The sequence below is a fragment of the Ailuropoda melanoleuca genome, chromosome 6, assembly GCF_002007445.2.
Source record: "Ailuropoda melanoleuca isolate Jingjing chromosome 6, ASM200744v2, whole genome shotgun sequence".
Taxonomy (NCBI): domain Eukaryota; kingdom Metazoa; phylum Chordata; class Mammalia; order Carnivora; family Ursidae; genus Ailuropoda; species Ailuropoda melanoleuca.
The window spans coordinates 74572351-74591772 of NC_048223.1; the positions used below are offsets into that span (position 1 = coordinate 74572351).

Consider the following 19422-nt stretch of genomic DNA (forward strand, 5'->3'; position numbering starts at 1 on the left):
AAGCTGGAATTGTTCAAGGGGCATCCTCAGGAAATGGACACTCAGGGGAGAGTGAGCTCCCTGTCCCTGGGGGACAGGCTGAGGCTTGCCCATCTGTCATGGACACTGTTCGGGGTGTCCTGATTAGGGGACTGGGGAGGACAGCACTCTTCGGTGGACTGTGCTTGGCACAGCCCCACGGGTCCCTGGGCCTATGGGAGAAGGGAGTTTCCCGGTGCCGTGCTCCGCAAACTTGACCATGGCCGAGAAGCCCTGGGGATTGTGGTCACAGTGCCGGCTCTGACTTGGGAGGTGGGCCCGAGAGTCTGCATTTCCAAGACCCTTGTGTACTTTCTCTCGGATTTGCCCTGGAAAAGTTCCGTGGGCACTGCAGAGCAGACAGACGATTCCAGTGGCAGCTGGAGAGGTATACACAGGGACGTGAGAAGGAGCGACCCGGGCTGGATGGCGTTTGTGGAAGGACTCTTCTCAGCCCTGGAAGGATGAGTCTCCGTCAGAGGGCTGTGTTTGAGGCCGGGCCCCCTCACACTTGGCCTCACGGAGGGAGTGCACAGGTGGAACCAGGCAGGCCAGGATTTGAATCCCAGCTCTGCGGCTCCTTAGCTGTGTGTCCTTGGGAAGGCCATTTTGCCTCTCTCTGCCTCGGTTTCTTCATCGGTACAGTAGGGATAAGAACGCGGCCTGCTAAGGCCATGGTGAGGATGAACTGGGATAACGTGGGTCAGGTACCTAGCTCAGGACCTGCTCTGTGCTGGGCTCTTAACCCACGTGTGCTTCCCCTACAATTGCATGCTCGCTTCTCCTGGCAGGTGGATGAGATTTACCACGATGAGTCCCTGGGGGCCCACATAAACATCGCGCTGGTCCGCTTGATCATGGTCGGCTACCGACAGGTAACCCCCCTTCGCCAACAGGCAGCGTTTGGAGGGGGAAGGGGTGTGGGGCTTATGCATAGGACGGGCTGTGGGGTGGGGAGGCCTTGGTCAGCATCTGGGAAGCATTTTGTTTCCAGAATCCGAACCCTGAGACCATTAGAACCGAGGCTTCAGGGGAAGAGGCATGTGGGGATGTTACCGCAGGGACTGGGGGGTGCCCTCCAACCCCGTAAGCGGACAGTCTTGCAGCCTGGCAGCTGGAGAGCCCTCTCCCTGAGGAACCGATGCGGAGATGGGCTCAGAGCGGGGGCAGTGACCAAGACTAGTCCTGCTCTGGTTGGACACTGGGGCCCTGGGCTCTGCAATCTTAGACCTGTCTCTTATTTTCCCCCAAACGGGGGTGGCCACAGAACTTTCCTCCAGGGGCTCTTGTGAGGATAAAATGAGACAGTGAACACAAAGCATAGAAGAAATGTTCAGCACAAGACCCGTCTCGAAGTCAGTTGAGGGATGAGAGAGAACGCGTGTTGAGTTCTCCGCAGACAGGCGTCCTGGCACAGGGCCTGGCACGTGAATGCTCCCTGAAGTGGGAGGGCCGTGCGCTAGCAGCGGCTGGAGTTGGGGCTACTGATGACCCACGGACCCGCCCTGCAGTCTCATGGGCCTCGGTGTCCTCTGCGGTCTGGGGGCTCTGGCGATCGCCCCTCTGTTGACGAGCTTGGCCCCCGCAGTCTCTGAGCCTGATCGAGCGTGGGAACCCCTCTCGCAGCCTGGAGCAGGTGTGTCGCTGGGCGCACTCTCAGCAGCGCCAGGATCCCAGCCACGCAGAGCACCACGACCACGTGGTCTTCCTCACCCGGCAGGACTTCGGGCCCTCAGGTACGCCAGGTACTGTATTAGCTGTGGCCAGGTGTGTGCAGCTGCAGGGCCGAGGCCCAGGCTCGGGCGGGGCTCCCTGGAGCCACCCCAAGGCGGTTTGAGGGGCCATGTTCCCTGTCAACAGAGAGAGTCCTGGGACTCTGGAGATAGGACCTGGCCAGACAGGTGGACAAGCTTGAAATGGTTTCTTGGGGACCAGGGGGAGTGAGTGGGCCCCCATTCTGGTCCCTACTGTCTCGGTTGAGCCTGCCAGGGGCTGTGAATGCAGTGTGTTTGTTGACTGACCGACTGACCGGAGGGACACGGCACGGAAGTGGGGTGTGTGCAGGGTTGGGGCCTCTGGAAGTCTCACTGTCTTGATCGGAGGGGCGCTGACAAGAGCATGGAAACTGCAGGCCCTCAGAGGGGCTGTAGAGTTTTAGGATGTGGGAGCATTTGGCTCAGGTTTCTCTCCTGTTGGGAGGGAGGTGGACTTTGCAAAGATCCTTCTTCCTCCAGGCACCCTGTGGCAGTGACCACGTCAGCATGTCCCGACAGTGGCTGGCTGGGCACAGGTCTCGTCGAGTCCTGCCTCACCTTCCTGTGACCTTTCTCTGCCCTCTCTTCCTCTCCCCGGCAGGGTATGCACCTGTCACTGGCATGTGCCACCCCCTGAGAAGCTGTACCCTCAACCACGAGGATGGCTTCTCCTCAGCCTTTGTGGTGGCCCACGAGACTGGCCACGTGTAAGTGTGTGTGAGTGGCCCCGGGAGGGTGGGCTGCGCTGTGAGCCTCGAGGAGTTCTGCGGGTGTGGGTGGCTTAATCGCAGATCAGGCTCCAGTCCCAGAATCCTGGGAGATGCCAGAGGAGCTGCCCATGCCCTGAGGCCCAGCCCTGATGGGGAGGGAGCCTCGGGGCCCAGATGGCAATTCTGGGCCTGCCTTGGGTCCAGCCCCCAAATCCCAGGGCCATGGAGAACCAGATGAGGCCCCGCCTTTGGGCAGGTTGATGCCATGTCCCATCATAGGCAGGGGTCCGTTCCCTGGATGGCCTCCGTCCCTCATCCCATGCACACCTTGAGACCCTTCCGAGAGCCGTTCCAGACCACACCACTGCTCCGTGCACACAGCAGTGCTGGCCTGAGCACATCGCTAACAGGCGCTCAGAGCCTCAGGCCTCGGGCCAGGCTGGCTCCTGGCTTGCTTGATCTTTGGTCCTGGATTTTGCTTAGAGCATATCCATTCATTCATTCAACCAACATCTCTTGAGCACCCACTGTGCGCCAGGCCGTGTGGTAGGAATGGACTGCAGTGGAGAATAGGCCAGAGAAGCTGCATTCTGGGAGAAAGCAAATTCGCCACTGTCATCCAGGTTGTCCTTTGGTAACATGCACATGCTACAGTCATGCCTCCCGGCCCCGTCTGCCCACCGGGCGGAACTGAGGGATGCACTCCCAGCCCCTCCCCAGCGCACATGTGGAGTGAGGAGTGAGGGCTCCTTCCTGCAGGTGGAAGGACCTGGGACGGAGGGGGGTGAGCCAGCCCGGAGGGGGTCTGCCAACCTGCTGTCTGCCCTGCCCCTCTCCACACCAGCCCCGTCAGCACAGCAGGCCCATGTGGACTCCAAGCCAGCTTGGCCCCTCACTGGGGCCCCAGCTTCCTCCTCTCTGGCAGGGAGGCTGACACGCAGGAAACCTCGGGGGTCCCGTCCTGCCCCAGAAGCCCATGGTCCCACATACTTTAGAGCCGGAGTTTGACCTTCTGTGTGTGTGTGCGGGGGGGGGGGGCGTCCACTCTCATGGAGCAGAGCCTCTCCCTGTGGAGATACCAGGACATCCTTAGTAGTCCGTGTGTCTGTCTGGTGCACAAGGCCACACGCAGCCCCTTGGGAGTATTAGAGAATTTAGAGCCTTTGGGCTTTGGCATTTGATTCTAATGATAAAAAACAGACTCTACAATTTAAACTATCGTGACGGTAGGTGTGTACCATGCACAAAGTTCTGTGCTCAGTTCTGCGGGCTCTTGGGGAAGCTTGAAAGCTGGTATGCAGACACTCAGGAAATGAGGTTGAACTGAGCCAACGGAGACCTGGTCCTTGCACTTGCAGGCCTTGGGCCTGGTGGGAGGATGCTTACGGCATGTGAGCTGTTAATGGTGGGACAGGTGGCCCCTGCTGTGGGAGGTCAGCCCTCGGGGGGGAGGTGGCCAGGGAGGGGGGTCCTGGGTAGGAGTGGGGCTTGAGCTGGCCTTGGAATGTGCGGGGATGTAGGCGGGGCTTGAGGAGGGAGCAGGAGGGCAGAATGAGTCCAGCCCCATTGGGGAGCAGGGTGGGGCCTCAGCTTCCATCCAGAGGGGTGGTCCTCTCCCCTGCATGGTGGGGAAACTGAGGCCAGGAGGAACAGTCTGAAGCCGGGTTAGGGCATGCTGTCCTATTGCTGGCTCACCTGCCTGTCCTCACAGGGATGGGCTCCCTGGCGTGACTCGGGGCTCCCTTCTGCACCCCACCCCTGCCCCTTAGGCTCGGCATGGAGCATGACGGTCAGGGCAACGGCTGTGCCGACGAGACCAGCCTGGGCAGTGTCATGGCGCCCCTGGTGCAGGCTGCCTTCCACCGCTTCCACTGGTCCCGCTGCAGCAAAGTGGAGCTCAGCCGCTATTTGCCGTAGGTCTCCTCCACCTCCAGGCTGGGGACGGGGAGCATGCAGCCTGCTACTCCATCTCCCCCGCCCCCGAGCCATCTCCTTCCTGGGACCACCCTGCCCCTGACACACGCTCGAATCCCAGCCTCGCTGCTCAGCTCCTGGGCCGCCAAGGACAAGCTTTAGACCTAGGAGCTTGAGGCCAAGAATGGGTGCCAAGTGGATTCGGGTGGTGCAGGTGTGGGCAGGGATACTGTCACTAACCTCGTGTGGCAGGTGGACAGGGGCCTGAGTATGTCCTGCGAGGTGGGCTGCCTTTTCTTCCCTCAGTGCAGTGAGCCCTCGATTGTCCAGGAACCAGCCCTTCCTCCTGGGAAGACCCAGCGCCTGGCTGAGGGCAGCAGGCGCCGGTTCCTGCAGGCCATCTTTGCTCCTTTGACCCCCACTTGAAGGAAAGGAGGGTGTGGGAATTCCTGCCGCAGCCTGGCTCACCTCCTTGTCTCCACCTGCAGCTCCTACGACTGCCTTCTCGATGACCCCTTTGCACCCGCCTGGCCCCGGCCTCCGGAGCTGCCGGGCATTGGCTACTCCATGGACGAGCAGTGCCGCTTTGACTTCGGCTCTGGATACCACACCTGCTCTGCGGTGAGTTCCCAGCAGCCTCTGCCTGCCGGGGGGCCAGGGCCTTGTCCTCCCGTAACCCAGGCCGGGCCTCTGCAGCACACCTTCCTCCCGGCTGGCAAGGTGGCCTGGTGCTGGGCCTGCAGGCTTGCTGCCCCCTGCCGTGGGGGGATGCAGGGTGTCCAGGGCCTGGCCCTGCCCCACCCAGTCCCACCTTTGGAGGCAGGTGTGTGCAGTGGCTGGAGGATGCTTTAGTCCTGGGAAGGGTGGAGCAGAGTAGAACAGAGAGGGCAGGTGGCTGATGGGATCCTGGCTGGATGGGTTATTGGGGGCCTTATGAGCCGGGCAGTCCCTCTGTCAGATCAGGTGCTGGGCTCTGATGGATAGTTACCTCCATCTGCCCTTCGGGGATTGGACAGGATGTTTTGGGCTGATTTGTCAGCCTAGTGAGAATCTCCTGTGTCCCCACGTGATCTCTCTCCAGGGGGTCAATTGCATGCTCCCCTGTCCCCACCCATGCCTAGCAGATAGACACAAGGGAGCAGAGCCCTTCCTTACCCTGCAGGACAGGGCGGGGTCAAGCCTGGCACTGGGGATCAGTTAGAACCTCCCCCCCCAGGAGAGAAGCAATCAGCCGCTCGCCAGGGCCTGGGCAGAGGCTCACATCCTGCAGGACCGGGGGTCCCTGTGTAGGGTCACCTTCCTATTGCCCAGGCCACACGGGGACACGTGGTCTCTGAGCTAGGAGGGTAGGAACAGCCTGGGACGTGGGATTTCAGTGCCCAAGGACTATATCTGTAGGACCCTGGTCTGGCTGGCAAGGGATCATGGGAGAGAACAACCTGGGCTCTCCTGGACAGCATGAAACAGGAGGTCACCGACGACCGGGGGGGGGGGTGGGAGTCCTGGCTGAGACCAGAGGGGGGGTGGGAGTCCTGGCCTCGCCTGAGTGCCTGGGCTCTGGACTAGACCAGCAGCCCCTTGAAGGCCCTGACGTGCACTGGGCTCAAGGGGTCTCAGCAGGCCCAAGCGTCCCCAGAGCCTCAAACCCTAGTCCCTGCCCAGTGGCACAGCGACTTCCGCAAAGGCGGGGAGGGAGGCCTGGGGAAGCAACAAGGGGAGTGTGGTTGTGCCCTGCCCCTTCTCGGTGCCCCGCTGGAGAGAGGAGGCGTCCATGGAGGTCATTGGAGTGGGGCCCAGTTTGAGGGCGTGGACCCTCCTGCCTCCTTTGCCGTGTTCTGTCGCCAGCATCCACCACAGCCCCCGCCCCAGTCACTGCCCTTTGCTCCCTGGACAACTTGGAGCCTGCGTGCCGGTGCGGCAGGTGACCGCTCTCCCCTTACCGTGCAGTTCCAGACCTTCGAGCCCTGCAAGCAGCTATGGTGCAGCCACCCCGACAACCCGTACTTCTGCAAGACCAAGAAGGGGCCCCCCCTGGATGGCACCGAGTGTGCGCCGGGCCAGGTACCTGGGGCTGGGGGCTGTGGCAGGACTGTGCGGGTCCCGGGGAGCCCCTGCCCCCCCAGGCGTGAGTGTGCGGAGCCCCCCACGAACTCAGGTTCATACCCTCCCTCCCACACCACAGTTGCTGGCTTACTCCCATTTTACAGATGAGAAGAATGAGGCCCAGGCAGGCAGGCGAAGGAACCTGGGGAGTCAAAGTGGGGTGAGGGAAGACTCCAGGTGTCCTGCCTGCCCTCCCCGGCCCACCACACTGTTTCTCCCACACATGCGTTGATTCCCCTGCCGCAGACCCACCCTTTCACGTATGTGCTGGCGTGTGTTTGCCCCCCTTGAGCGTGTGTGCGTGTTAGGGCTTCATTTGTCTCGGGGACCTCGTGGTCCTGAGAGCCCTGACCTGCGGTCTGAAACCCACCTCTGCTCCATTGCTTGCCCTGAGCCTGATCTCTGTGGTACCTGTGGGCCATTCGTGGCACTTCTCTGGGTCCTACTGACCCCCGACCAAGTGGCCTTTCCACTCCTCAGGTGATTCTGAAGTCACGTCAGAGCAAAGGGCAGAAGCAGGGCGTTGAGAGAGGCTCCAGGCTTACTCAGCATCCCCTGGGAGCCCAGCCACAGGACCTGCCCCCCAGCCTGCCCTCTGCCCTTGCCAGGCTCCACCCACCCAGCACATGTTGGGGGGGTCTGCCCCTTCACAGATGGATGGGGCTTCCCATGGCCTTGGACCGGCCCAGTGGGCTCCCCGCCTGTCCTGCTCTTACCCTGGAGACTCCAGGTATTTCCAGAGTTCCAGGTCCTTCCGTCACAATTTCACGTGACAGTCCATGGCTCTCAGTTTTGGCTGCATATTGGAACCATCTGGGGAGCTTTCCAAGTCCCCACCCCTCAGGACAGGGAGTGACTGCAGATGGGCATGAGAGATTTTGAGGTACAGAATCGAGATCGACTCTAGATAGCATGGAAAGATTGTGTCTTCTATCACCGATCAGCTCTTTTTTCTCCAGGAGTGGTAAACTGCCTAACTGCACAGTTATTTTCGTCATTGATAATGCTGCCATTTTTGGAGGGCTGTGTGTGCCAGGCATGACCTCCTCGAAGGCCCCCAAGCAGCCCCGTGGGCAGGTGCTGTAACCCACACTGTCCAGTGGAGGGATAGGGTTAGAAAGGGGAACCCTTTGCTGAAGGTCCCTTGGCTCATGGTAGGGGTGGGATTCTGTGCCACCCTGAGGCTTGTGCTCTTAATGTCCCTTTCTCTGGGCTCACCTGTGGTGCCCCCCAGCTGTGCCACGTGCACCGTCGGGCACTCTCCCAGCAGGCTGCGCAGCAGTGGCCCCAGGGTAACCTCATCCCCTCTGCTCCATCCCAGTGGTGTTTCAAAGGTCACTGCATCTGGAAGTCGCTGGAGCAGGCTTACGGCCAGGATGGAGGCTGGAGCTCCTGGACCAAGTTCGGGTCATGTTCACGGTCATGTGGGGGCGGGGTTCGATCCCGCAGCCGGAGCTGTGACAATCCCCCGTGAGTGCTCTTGGCTGAGGTGGGCAGGGCAGGGGACACCCCACCCCAGGCCTGAGGGGCTGGGAGAGGAAGGCATGTGGTGCAGGGTGGGGGCAGGACCCTAGAGAGAAGGACCCCTGCAGGTGGTTTGTGGTCTATTGGTGGGGACCCAAAATTGTTGCGGGGGTGGTGAGGCTGGATCCCTTCTACCTGGGCCTGCCATCTGCCATCAGGCGTGGCATTGGAGAATGGGTCTGAACCAGTGATTCTCTCACGTGCGGAAGATTCTGAGTGGGCCCAGGACTCTGATCCTCTGGCTGAGCTTTGAGAAGACACTGATCTGAACGTTCAGTAGCCATGTTTGTTTTCTCACCACACGAAGCAAAACCTCCATAGATTTTTCTTAACTTACCTCTTTCTGACATCAAATTCTGCCTTTCGCTGCCCTACCCAAATTCCAGGAGTCTGAGGGAGCAGTCTGTGTCTCTTTTATTCCCTCTGTGGGGATCCCTCCCGTGGTTTTGGAACTTCCAAGTGCCAGCTGGCTATGGCCTCCCTGTCCCAGGCCGAAGTGACCTGGTCAGACAGTCTCAGGCTAGACAGGGGACAGCCGGGGGCAGCTGTGTGGGTCAGCGGGCTCCAGGAACCAGGGGTGCCAGCCCCCGCAGAACAGCAGTGCTCTTGGATGCCGCGGCTTGGGAGTGGCCGTCCTTCCTCGCATCCTTAGGAGGGGTCCTTCGTATTCTGCTGTTTACCTCCAGGATGGGAGGCTCACTACCTCCTGGCACAGCCTGTTCCTGTGTCCTCTGGCTGTGCTGACCTTTTACAGATATGCGCCCAAATGAACTGCCCTGTAACTGCCACTGTTGGGGGTGTGAAAGCCCCGGTTGGACAAGGACCCAGTGGGGCCCACTCTGAGTAAACCACTTCCCAGTCGAGACAGATGGTTATCTCCTTGATCAAAGCTGCCATCTAGCAAACTCCTCTGTAATCATAACTCTTCATATTGTATGAGGCTTGAGTGAAATAATATGGGTACCCTCAGCCCTATGCCCAGCCCAGGTTAAGCGCTAATGGACGGCGTCTGCTGTTGTAATTGTTCTAGTGTACCGAGCACTGTCTCGGTGTCAGGTGGGATGCCCGTGTGAGGCTCCCGGCTCTGGGAACACGGTGCCAGGAACGATGCTTGGACGCTTTGCATCGATAATCCTACCCAGTCCTCTTCATGTAATGGAGAAGAGCAGACAGATTGCGTTAAATACCTTTTCTTATTTATTGCTCACAGACACACCAGGAGGTAGGTAAGAGAACAGGTATCCCGGGGCCACCTTTAAAGGGGAGATTCAGGCTCGGCGAGGCTGGGTGACTCGGCCGACTCGGGCTGACATCTAGCACAGCCTTCTCGTTCCTGACCCGTGTCTCTCTTTACCTAAGCTCCTTAGTTTATTATGAGGTGAAGTGGCAGCAGATGCAAATCGGAATTGTGGAGGCATGTTTTAGTGCCTACTGTATGCCAGGGCCTGTGCAATGGTTGAAAGCATATACAAAGACAAGTAAGACTGGTTTCTCTTCCAGCCCAGTCGGAGAGGGTTAGTCATCCCTGTCCCTGCCACCCCCCGCCCCTGTTTCTCAGCTCTCCCCCTCACCCCCCCCAGTGGAACAGGTGTGCCCCAGGGGTGGAACAAGAGGAATCTGAAAGGGCTCTGAGCACAGCAGCCCCTGCCCCCCCTCGTGGGGGTCCCTCTCTAGTTCAGAAGAGCCTCTTCATGTTCCTCTCCAAGGCTGAGCTGCCACCGGTGGCCATGTGGGAAGCCTGGCCCTCCCAGCCTTCCAGCAAGCTCACCTGGCCCCTCTGTGCCTGCCGCAGCCCAGCCTATGGAGGCCGCCTGTGTTCAGGGCCCGAGTTCCAGTACCAGATATGCAACAGCGAGGAGTGCCCGGGGCCCTACGAGGACTTCCGGGCCCAGCAGTGTGCCAAGCGCAACTCTTACTACGTCCACCAGAATGCCAAGCACAGCTGGCTCCCCTATGAGCCTGAAGATGGTGAGTGGGCACCTCCCCCTCCCAGCCGCCATGTCCTTGGGCGCCCGTTGGGTCTATGTCTTCCTGGGTGGGCTTCCCATGCCTGGGGCAGCCCGTAGAGGTGGAGGGACAGTCAGGGCACCAAAAGGGACAATGCAATGGGCAGGCTTGCCACATACCTCTATACAGGCTCTTGTCTTGTGTGCCTTGGGGCCAACTGTCCTCATTAAAGCCATCCCTGATTTGTATATTTATGCCGACTGTATTCTGGTGGGGAAAACATCTCGAACCAGGGGCCCTTCACCTGGAGGCGCCTTTGAGGCTGCCGCAGTGTCGGCTTTTGGGGTTGGTGCCGCTCACACGGGTCCGTATCTGTACGGGAAGGTACCACTATCCAGGGGCAGGTGCCCTGGCTTTGCGTAAGCACCGTCCCGAGAGGCTCTGTCCTGTTACATACCATATTTTTAGGTTTTACTGATGGTGCTACTGTTTTAGCAGTGAATGAAGAGGATTTGAAAGGCAGGCAGGTGAGAGCCTCTGGGATCCTCATACTGACTCCCTCTAGGCTGCTCTGGGACAGACACAGGCCTCAGGACTCATGCAGAGCAACTGAATTTGGGGACCAAGTGCCAGAGCCAGGACCTGTCTGCTTTGGAGCCTTTCCATTGATGTTTTGCCTAGTGGCAGAGAGATGCCAGCGCAGGGCTGGGGTTCGCGGCGTCTTAGAGCCTTCAGGCTGGAAGGGCCCTTAATGGTCCTCTGTGTCCACTCCCCCTGCCAGCCTCTCCATGGTTGTTTGGTGAACAGATGTCCGACTCCTACCACGCAGCCCTCAGCTTCCGATGGCACCTCTAGAATGGCCTTTTCTCTCCTGAGCGCAGGGCTGCCTCTTTGTAGCTCTGGTTCCAAAGAATTAATTGCAAGACCCTCGGTTGTCCAGCTCACATTTAGAATGACAGTCTTCAGCTTGGAAGGGACCTCAGAGGCCTCTCCACTGCCCACCAGTGCCCAGCCCTCACCGGAACATGATGGCAGAGAGTGTTTTCCCTCTGCTTTGAATTCCTCTCACTCTAGGAGTTCGCCGCTCCCTTGCCACTGTCGGCTGGCTTCTGTGGCTGCCCAGAGAGCTGCCTGCCTGGGGCGTACTGGTCAGGGTCCCTAACCCTTTGGGAAGGTTAGAGTCTCCTATCCCTCTCCCACTGGAATCTGGCTCTGGTGCATGAAATCCGAAGTGATATTGGATGCTGTGGTCCTGGACTTGAGACCTGAGTACTGGGGCGAGATGTATCCTGGGAGCCCAGGGACCAGGAGCAGAGAGCCAGATGGTTCCTTACAAATTTGGCTGAGGGCATAGCTTGCTTTGAAAGCCTTGCAGAGCCATTCAGATCCAAACAAGCCCCTGTAGGGAGGGGCTTAGAGGCCCCTGGGGCAGCTGGACTTCGGGTTTTTCCCAGGACTTTTAGACAAATTCCAGAAAGTTAGCTAAGCTCCAACATCGCTTTTTCTAAGGAACACAGCAAATATTTATGTGTTCTCTGGAACCTTCTTTTTAGGACATCAATGGCCCAGATAGGGAAGAGAACAATTAGTTGTTAGAAGTAGAAAGGACCTCCTTTCCTCTCTCTCTGCAGCTTCGTTTGGCAAATCCAAACCCAGACTACTGTTCTGCCTCAGTTTCACACAGCCTCCTAATGTTTAGAAACATGATAAGATACACCATCGTACATGTGACTGGGGAAGTGTTTGGAGAGGTCAACGTGGACCTCAAGCCAGACCGCCTGGTTTAGAGTCCTGGCTCTTCTACTTAAGTGTGTGGCTGTGTGGCCTTGAGCAAATTTCTTAACCTCTCTGGTCCTTGGTCTCCTCTGTAATGCTAGAACTTACTTCCTTGCGGTATTGAAAAATTTAAATAAGTTCATTCACAAAAAACATTTGAAGTTTTACATCCAGAGTGTGTAGGGGTGCTTGGCTGGCTCGGTCGGTAGAGCATGTGACTCTTGATCGCAGGGTCGTGAGTTCAAGCCCCACGTTGGGTGTGGAGCCTACTTAAAAAAAAAAAAAAGCATGTAAAGGTTTTGGAAGTATCTGGCACATTGTAAACATTCAGTAAGTGTTGGCTTATTATTATTGTTATTACTATTATTTTATTACTTGATTTTCTTTAACATCCTATGTGGCGTTTTACTGATCAGGGATAAGGAACTGAGGCTCAGAGAGATCTGATAATCTGCCCAGGATCACTAGGCTAATAAGTGACACAGCAGGGATTTTAAGCCCCAGCTCCACCCCCAAGGCTTTCCTTAGCACCCAGAGCTGGCCCAGGAGCTTCCTGCTTGGGACAGGTGCTGCTGTCCTCCTGGGCCAGCCCACTTTCTCTGAGCGCGGCTGGGAATTCGGCATGGTCTGTTTGTCCACAGATGCCCAGAAGTGTGAGCTGATCTGCCAGTCAGAGGACACAGGGGACGTGGTCTTCATGAACCAGGTGGTCCATGATGGGACACGCTGCAGCTACCGGGACCCGTACAGCGTCTGTGCCCGCGGCGAGTGTGTGGTAGGTTCCCTGCTTTGGGCCCCCCACCTTCTACGTTCCCTGGGAGACTGGAGGGCTGCATTGCCTGCCCCGGGGAGACAGGTGTCTCCTCCCCTGCCCCACCCATGACACCCTTGGTCCTCAGCATAATCTCTGGATGCTAGAAAGGGGTTATCACCCAGCCCCATTCAAGGGAAGAGGAGTGGCCAAGTTTAAGACCTGCCCATGTCACATGGCCAGTTTGTGGCAGAGACCTGTCCAGGAATGCCTCTTGGTCCATCGTCAACTTGTGGGGCCTGGGGAACGGGGAGGGAGTCAGGGGCTGCCGGCCTGGGGATGGTAGCGGGGGACATGGAGCCTTCTCCTGCTGACCCCAACTCTGGCCTCAGCCCGTTGGCTGTGACAAGGAGGTGGGATCCATGAAGACAGATGACAAGTGCGGGGTCTGTGGCGGCGACAACTCTCACTGCAGGACTGTGAAGGGGACACTGGGCAAGGCCTCCAAGCAGGCAGGTGAGCAGGCTGGGGCTGGGGAGATGACCAGGGATGGTTGGGGTTCTGGCCTGGCCAGGTTCCCTCGAGCCTGAGACCCTCAGGCGAGCCCTCCTTCCTCTGCCGGGCCGCAGTTCAAGGTAGGTGCAGATAGGGGGAGGCACCTGGAACCTGCCTCTAGACCTTCCCAGGCTGCCCTAGGCTACTGAGTCAGAAGCTACAGCTGGCAGCCTCCTCTTCCAGTGTGTGCTGCCTGCGTTTGGGCCCAGGAGCTCAGAAGCATTTTTCTGCTGGTCAGTGTGCTGTGATAGGAGCCCAGCCATCTCTTTGACCCAGGGACTGCTGGGGAGAGTGAGAGCTCAGACACGTCTGAAGAGGTAGCCCAGACTGGACTGGAATGTTTTTTTCTCTTCCCTCTCTCCCTTTTTTGGTAAACTTGTGGTGTCTCCTGCTTTGAACTCCTGGTACCTTGAGTTCCTTGACTTCCCTCCTCACTTTCAGTCTGGCCACACTTGGCTGATGAAAAGGGCCAGATATTCGTCCTTTACATTCTAGGATGAGTTAGATCCATTTCCCCTTTGGGAGTGTCACAGCTTTGCCTCACCTTTCCTTGTGGGGGCCAGGTTGGCAGCTTTGAGAGAGGTTTGTTTCCAGGCCTGGGATTGGGAGGGCCATGGGGCCCAGAGAAGCCATGCTGGTTCTTAATCTAAATCCCTTAAGGTTTGAGAAGAAAGGGAGAGGGGACATCAGGAGAGAAAAGGAGGCTCAAGAAAGTGAGGAATGATAGTAATGAATGCACATGCGTGCTTACCTGCCCCCCTCCCCGCAGCTCTTAGACTTGAGAGAGCATTTAAACAATAGTATCTCATTTGACCCTCTCAGCACCGTGTGGACAAGGGCCCATTCCTATTTTACAGATGAGGAAACAGGTTCTTGGGTACGTGCGTGCGAGGGGCAGAGTATGGGGTATGCTGGGCAGACGGGGCCACCTGTTCAAGATGCTCATGGATCCTTCTCTGTGGCAGGAGCTCTCAAACTGGTACAGATCCCCGCGGGTGCCAGGCACATCCAGATTGAGGAGCTGGAGAAGATCCCCCACCACATTGGTGAGTGTCGGGGAGCCGGGGGAGGGGTCGCCAGGCCCTGGGGCCTGCCCTCAGCCATGGGGAAGCTGGGAGGGCAGACGGGAGGATTCTAATGCAGGGGGGGTTTCACAAATTCGAATAATGGCAGGGAACCCTTAAATTTTTTTTGTGTGTTGAATGGACAACCTGTTCCATGGTTTAGATATCAGAAGGTGTGAGAGGGGATCCAGTGAAGATTCCCCTCCCACCTCTGCCCTTCAGGAGCAGGTTGTGTCTGTGGGGGGCAGTCACTGTTGATTAATCATACACATCTCTTAAAGGAAAACCATTTTCATAGAACGTATCAGTCACCTTTTGCTGTGTAACATACCATCCCAAAACTTTATGGTTTCAAACAAGTGTTTGTATTAGCTCATGGCTTTGTGGGCCATCAGATTGGGCTGGGCTCTACTCATGCTGCTTCTACTTCTCTGCCTGGCCTCATTCACCCAAAAGGCAGCATCTGGTGGGTCTGTAGGATGCTGGTTGGTACTGGCAGTCAGCCGGGGTGATGGGGGTGACAGGGCCGTGTGTCCGGCTGGCTAGCCTGAGATTATTTACGTGGTGTCTGTCACATGGTCCTCAGTGGCGGCAAGAGCAGGCAAGCCCCAGCGTGCAAGCACTTGCCAGGTCTCTGCTTATGTCATGCTTTGTAATGTCCTAGTGGCCCAAGCAAGTCTCATGACCAAGCCCAGGGGCAGAAACAGATGATCTCTTGCTGGGAAGTGTGGCAGAGTCATGGCACAAGGAGGTGTGCACACTGGAATAGGAGGAATTTGTAGCCATTTTTGCAGTCTGCTACATGGATCCTTGGATTATTCTTATTATAATGACACGTAAACACAATCATTAAGTCACTCCTTATAATAGTTACACAACCATAAGGCCAAGAGAGATTAAAAATTGAGGCCCCCAAAATAAATCGACAAAATTCAAATGGAGAACATCAATGTAATGGGAGAGATTTTTGTATTCATTTGTTTGCTGTGTTCTGTTTGTGCTGAAACTAAGTTGGCGATTAAAAAATGAATGTGTCTAGAGCAGGCAAATCCAGAGGGACAAGAGGGCAGATTCGTGGTGCTCAGGGGCCGGTGGGAGGGGGATGGGAGTGTCTACAAATGGGGGTGGTGAAGTGTCTTCAGGAACCAGATAGTGGTCCAATAGTCACCGAATTACACACTTTAAAAGGCTGAGTGTGTGGTATGTGAATTACAGGTCAATTTAAACCACATAAGCATGGTTTGGAGCAGGGTCTCAATGAGCAAGCAGAGAAGGCTGCCGCCCTGACTTTGGGCAGTGGCTGGGTTCTCCCACACTTGTCTGTGTTCAGACCTCTCACAGAGGGCACGTGTGCCATGATGTCACTGGGCCTGAGCATATCCCACAGGCCTGTCTTACCTGTTATGCCCACCGGGTCACACTCCTTGCCATTAGCTCTTCCTAAACACAAACACAAAACATCTTTGGGCAAGCCCATGTATTACCAAAATGCTGATATTCATGTTTTTAGGTTATCATCAAAGTAATAGAAAACGTTTTCATGTGTTCTGGAGAAATTGTACCCCCTGGGGACTGCGTCTCCATTGATGCAGCTGTAAGAGAGCCCTAACCTGCTCTGGAAGGCACCTGAGAGGCAAGAGGCACAAGGGAAAACTGAGGGCCACTGTGGATCATGGCCCCTCTGTGTTCCCCGATTCACCCACGCAGTGAACCAGGCTGGGCCGGGGTCTCCTGTCTGCCGGCCCCATGCGCTTGCTCACCACCCCACTCTGCACAGGGAGGGTGAGTTTGGAGGGCTTGGTTTGGCCAACTCCCTGCCCACTTGCCTGTCTGGCTCTGGGGTATTTTGCCAGAACAGGGGCCAGGAGAGAGAAAGGGGGCAAGGAGAGAAGGGTCATTTACTCCAAGAGGACAGACACTCCTGCCTCACCTCTCCAGATGATTCCATCATACTAGCGGCCCCTTGGGCCTCCTCGGTCTGCCCCTTCTGCCCCCCCCTTTCCGGCCTCCATGCTCTGCCTGCAGAAGTCTAGCTCCTCCATCCGCTGGAGGTGAGGAGGGCTCCATGGAGGCTGCACGTGCGCTTGACGTCCACACACATTGTGTGATTACGCATGTGTGAGGTCCAAGCTGCGCCCTCCATGGAAATGTGCAAGGTGTGTATATGTGAGTGTGTGTGTGCCTGCCTGTCAGAGTACGTCTTGTCTGGAGAAGTCCAGGACAGGTGGCAGTGTGGGCAGTGAAAGCCAAGGCCCTGCCCAAACTCGTTAGACTCTCCTGGGATCTGGGGACGTGGATTCTTTGAAAAGAAATGGAGGGAAGAGAATGCTGCTGTTACCGTCTCCCCGTGCTGGGTCTCGGGCTGGTACTTTTCATTTATGACCTCCCGTCAGCCTCGTGATGATCTGTGGAGGCTCCTTTCTAGCCATGAAGGGCCTAGATGGCATCTTTCAGGAGGAGACGGTCTCATCTGCATTGGAAATCTGTTGTCTAGCCTAGCCGCCTTCCTGAGTGATCTCAGCTGGGTCTTCTGGATAATTTGCTGCAGCCTCTGCATCAGCACCTGCTGCCTTACCTTGCGCTTCTTTGTTAATGGAGATGCTTCTTAAAACCTCAAGAACCAACCTCCCCTGCTTCCAACTTTTTCTGCGGCTTCCTCCCCTCTCTCAGCTTTGGCTGAACGGAATGTGGTGGCTGGTTTGATCTCTCCCTCAGACCGCTTTCCCCATATCAGCAATAAGGCTGCTTCGCTTTCTTATCATTCATGTGTTTACTGGAGAAGCACCTTCCGTTTCCTTCAAGAACTTTGCCTTTGCAACTGGGCTGACTCTCCGGACCACACGCCTGGCTTTTGGCCGTCTCGGCTTTTGCCGTGCCTTCTGCACTAAAGTGAGAGACAATGACTCTTCCTTTCACTGGAACACTTAGTGACCATTGAAGGGTTATTTCTTGACCTGATTTCAATATTGTGGTGTGTTGGGATAAGCAGGCTCGAGGACAGGGACAGAGACAGGGGACTGGCCTGTCCGTGGAGCAGTCAGGACATACATGACATTGATCCATCAAGTTCACTGTGCTGTGTGGGCACAGTTTGTGGTGCCCGAAAACAATTCCAGTAGTAACATCAGATACCACTGACCACGGATCACCAGAACAAGTATCATAATGAACAGGTCTGAAATATTGCAAGAATTACCAAAATGGGACACCGATGTGAAGTGAGCAAATGGTTGGAAAAATGGCACCAATAGGCTTGCTTGACGTATGGTTGCCACAGATGTTCAGTTTGGTAAAAAATGCAGTGTAAATCAAACGAGGGATGCCTGTAGTCGCTCAGGGTACAGAGCAGGTCAGCGGTCAGGCCAGGACTCACAGGTGTTCCCCACGGAGCCCAGCCCACCACCCCTGGAATGAGGGATGTACAGCCAGGAGGGGGGCGGCGGCTGCCGAGAGGTGTGGGAGCAGACAGGGTGGAGGGAAGATTTGAGGCCGGGTTGGCCCAAGGAGCCGCCCGGCTCGGACTCCAGGTCGGGTGATTTTGGGGGCTGAGAGAGATGAGGCAATGAGAGATGGTGGGCATCTCTCCTCCTCCCACTTGGCAGACAGAGCTGGACCACCAGCCCTCTGTGTGTCCAGGACAAGCCCTTGCCCCTCCTCTGTCTCTCCATCTGGACTAATGGTAGCACCAGCCTCAGGATGTGTGTCAGGGTTCCACTGAGGCAGGTAGCAGAGTGACCAGGGCATGGTTAGTGCTCTGATCATTGGCTCTTATGGGATCATCGTTACGCAGAACCGTTTTCATCCTCACTTGGTGGGGACACCCCCGGGCTCCGGAGCCTTTGTTCTCCAACCTGGTGAAGGGGCTTGTGTCCCAGGCTGCAGCCCCTCCCCCCCGCTCCTTTCAGGGTGGCCGAGGCTGTGACGTGGCGGCCTTTGCTAGGGTGTCTGCACCTGCATACCTCCCACCCACCTGCCAGGCACCCGCAATAACCAGGTGCGGGTTTCTCACTGACTGGGACGTGAAGGGGTAGAAACGTATAGATGTTTTTAAAACTCTCACTTTGCACCAGGCCCCAAGGACACCAAGATGGAGGAGACACCCTGACAGGCTGTGGGGGAGATGGGTCATGTGTCGCGGCAACAGTGCTGACTCTGAGGCGCTGTTCTGATGACAGTAACAGTGCCTGCCATTTATTGAATGCCACCTGCATGCCTCGCGTGCTGCCTGGTTCTTTACATGTACGAACTCCTTAGTTGTCCCAGGAGCACCACGGTGGCTGGGTGGGGGTGGGATACTGTGCTTATCCTCATGGGGCAGCAGCCCTGAGAGCGAGGTCTAATTAGGATTCCCATGTTACGGGTGGTGACACTGAGGCAGCCCAGGAAGCTAAGTAATTTCCCCAGGTCAGTCTGACTCCGGAGCCTATACTCTTAGCCTTAGGGCTCTGCTATAGAAGTTTTAGGGAGGGCAAATCCCTGAGGACTGGGCAATCAAAGATGGCTTCCTGGAGGAGGGGAGGATTGCACTGAGCCTTACATATGAGCAAAGATAAGTCAGGCAGGAAGAAGGGAGGACAGGGTGGGAGGAATGGGGTGCACCAGGGTCCAGAGGTGGGGATGCTGTGTGCAGCCCGTGTGGTGACCCATCTGACTGGGGAAGGCTCTGGTGGAAAGGAGGGACAGGTCACAGGGAACCCCAAGGGGTTCACTAGGAAAGTCTTGATGCCCCAGAGGAGGTCTGGCTAGTGCTCCTGTGAAGGGGAATAGAAATCTGTGTGACCCTCTCCCCATGGCCAGCGGTGAAGAACCAGGTCACAGGCAGCTTCATCCTCAACCCCAAGGGCAAGGAAGCAGTGAGCCGGACCTTTACTGCAATGGGCCTGGAGTGGGAGTACGTCGTGGAGGATGCCAAGGAAAGCCTCAAGACCAGTGGGCCCCTGCCTGAAGCCATTGCCGTCCTGGTGAGCCCCCACCCTGCATGGTGGCCCCTGTCCACTCCCTTGCTGCCCCAGCCCAGCCCCCCCAGCTCACTGTCTTTGCTGTTAAGCTAGCACAGGCCTGGCAGAAGTCTTCCTGTTGCAGTGTCTTCAGCAGCTTGGGCAAGGCCAAGGCAAAGGTGCCCTCTGTGCTTAAAGGCAGATGGGGTGGCAAATGAGGAAGGAGAAATAAATGGTTGTCTTACTGTCAGAGGGAGTCTCCTTAATACAGCATCAGAAATAAGGCCTAGGAATGAACAGGAGACACCTGGGTTGGTTCCCCCATCGTCCTGGCATCATCCAGTGTCTGCTGGAATAACGGCATTGCCA

General features: G+C 57.0%; 1 protein-coding gene across 10 annotated transcripts in view; it reads left to right on the plus strand.

Moving 5' to 3' along the window:
- The window catches only part of ADAMTS14 (ADAM metallopeptidase with thrombospondin type 1 motif 14), a 72388-nt gene that overhangs the window by 42040 nt on the left and 10926 nt on the right, over positions 1–19422 (plus strand). For 6 of the 10 annotated variants that reach the window (XR_004626147.1, XR_004626148.1, XM_034662636.1 and 3 more), the window contains 12 exons: positions 810–893; positions 1607–1763; positions 2374–2479; positions 4252–4395; positions 4885–5017; positions 6344–6457; positions 7821–7969; positions 9816–9991; positions 12388–12521; positions 12890–13013; positions 14018–14098; positions 18914–19077. Coding sequence is in view for 8 of the 10 variants with exons in the window: in XM_034662636.1 (XP_034518527.1) it covers positions 810–893; positions 1607–1763; positions 2374–2479; positions 4252–4395; positions 4885–5017; positions 6344–6457; positions 7821–7969; positions 9816–9991; positions 12388–12521; positions 12890–13013; positions 14018–14098; positions 18914–19077 (1566 nt within the window). In the remaining 2 variants the exon portion in view is untranslated. The remainder of the gene's footprint in view (positions 1–809; positions 894–1606; positions 1764–2373; positions 2480–4251; positions 4396–4884; positions 5018–6343; positions 6458–7820; positions 7970–9815; positions 9992–12387; positions 12522–12889; positions 13014–14017; positions 14099–18913; positions 19078–19422) is intronic. The other 4 variants (XM_034662638.1, XM_034662637.1, XM_034662639.1 and 1 more) reach the window with 3 other exon arrangements.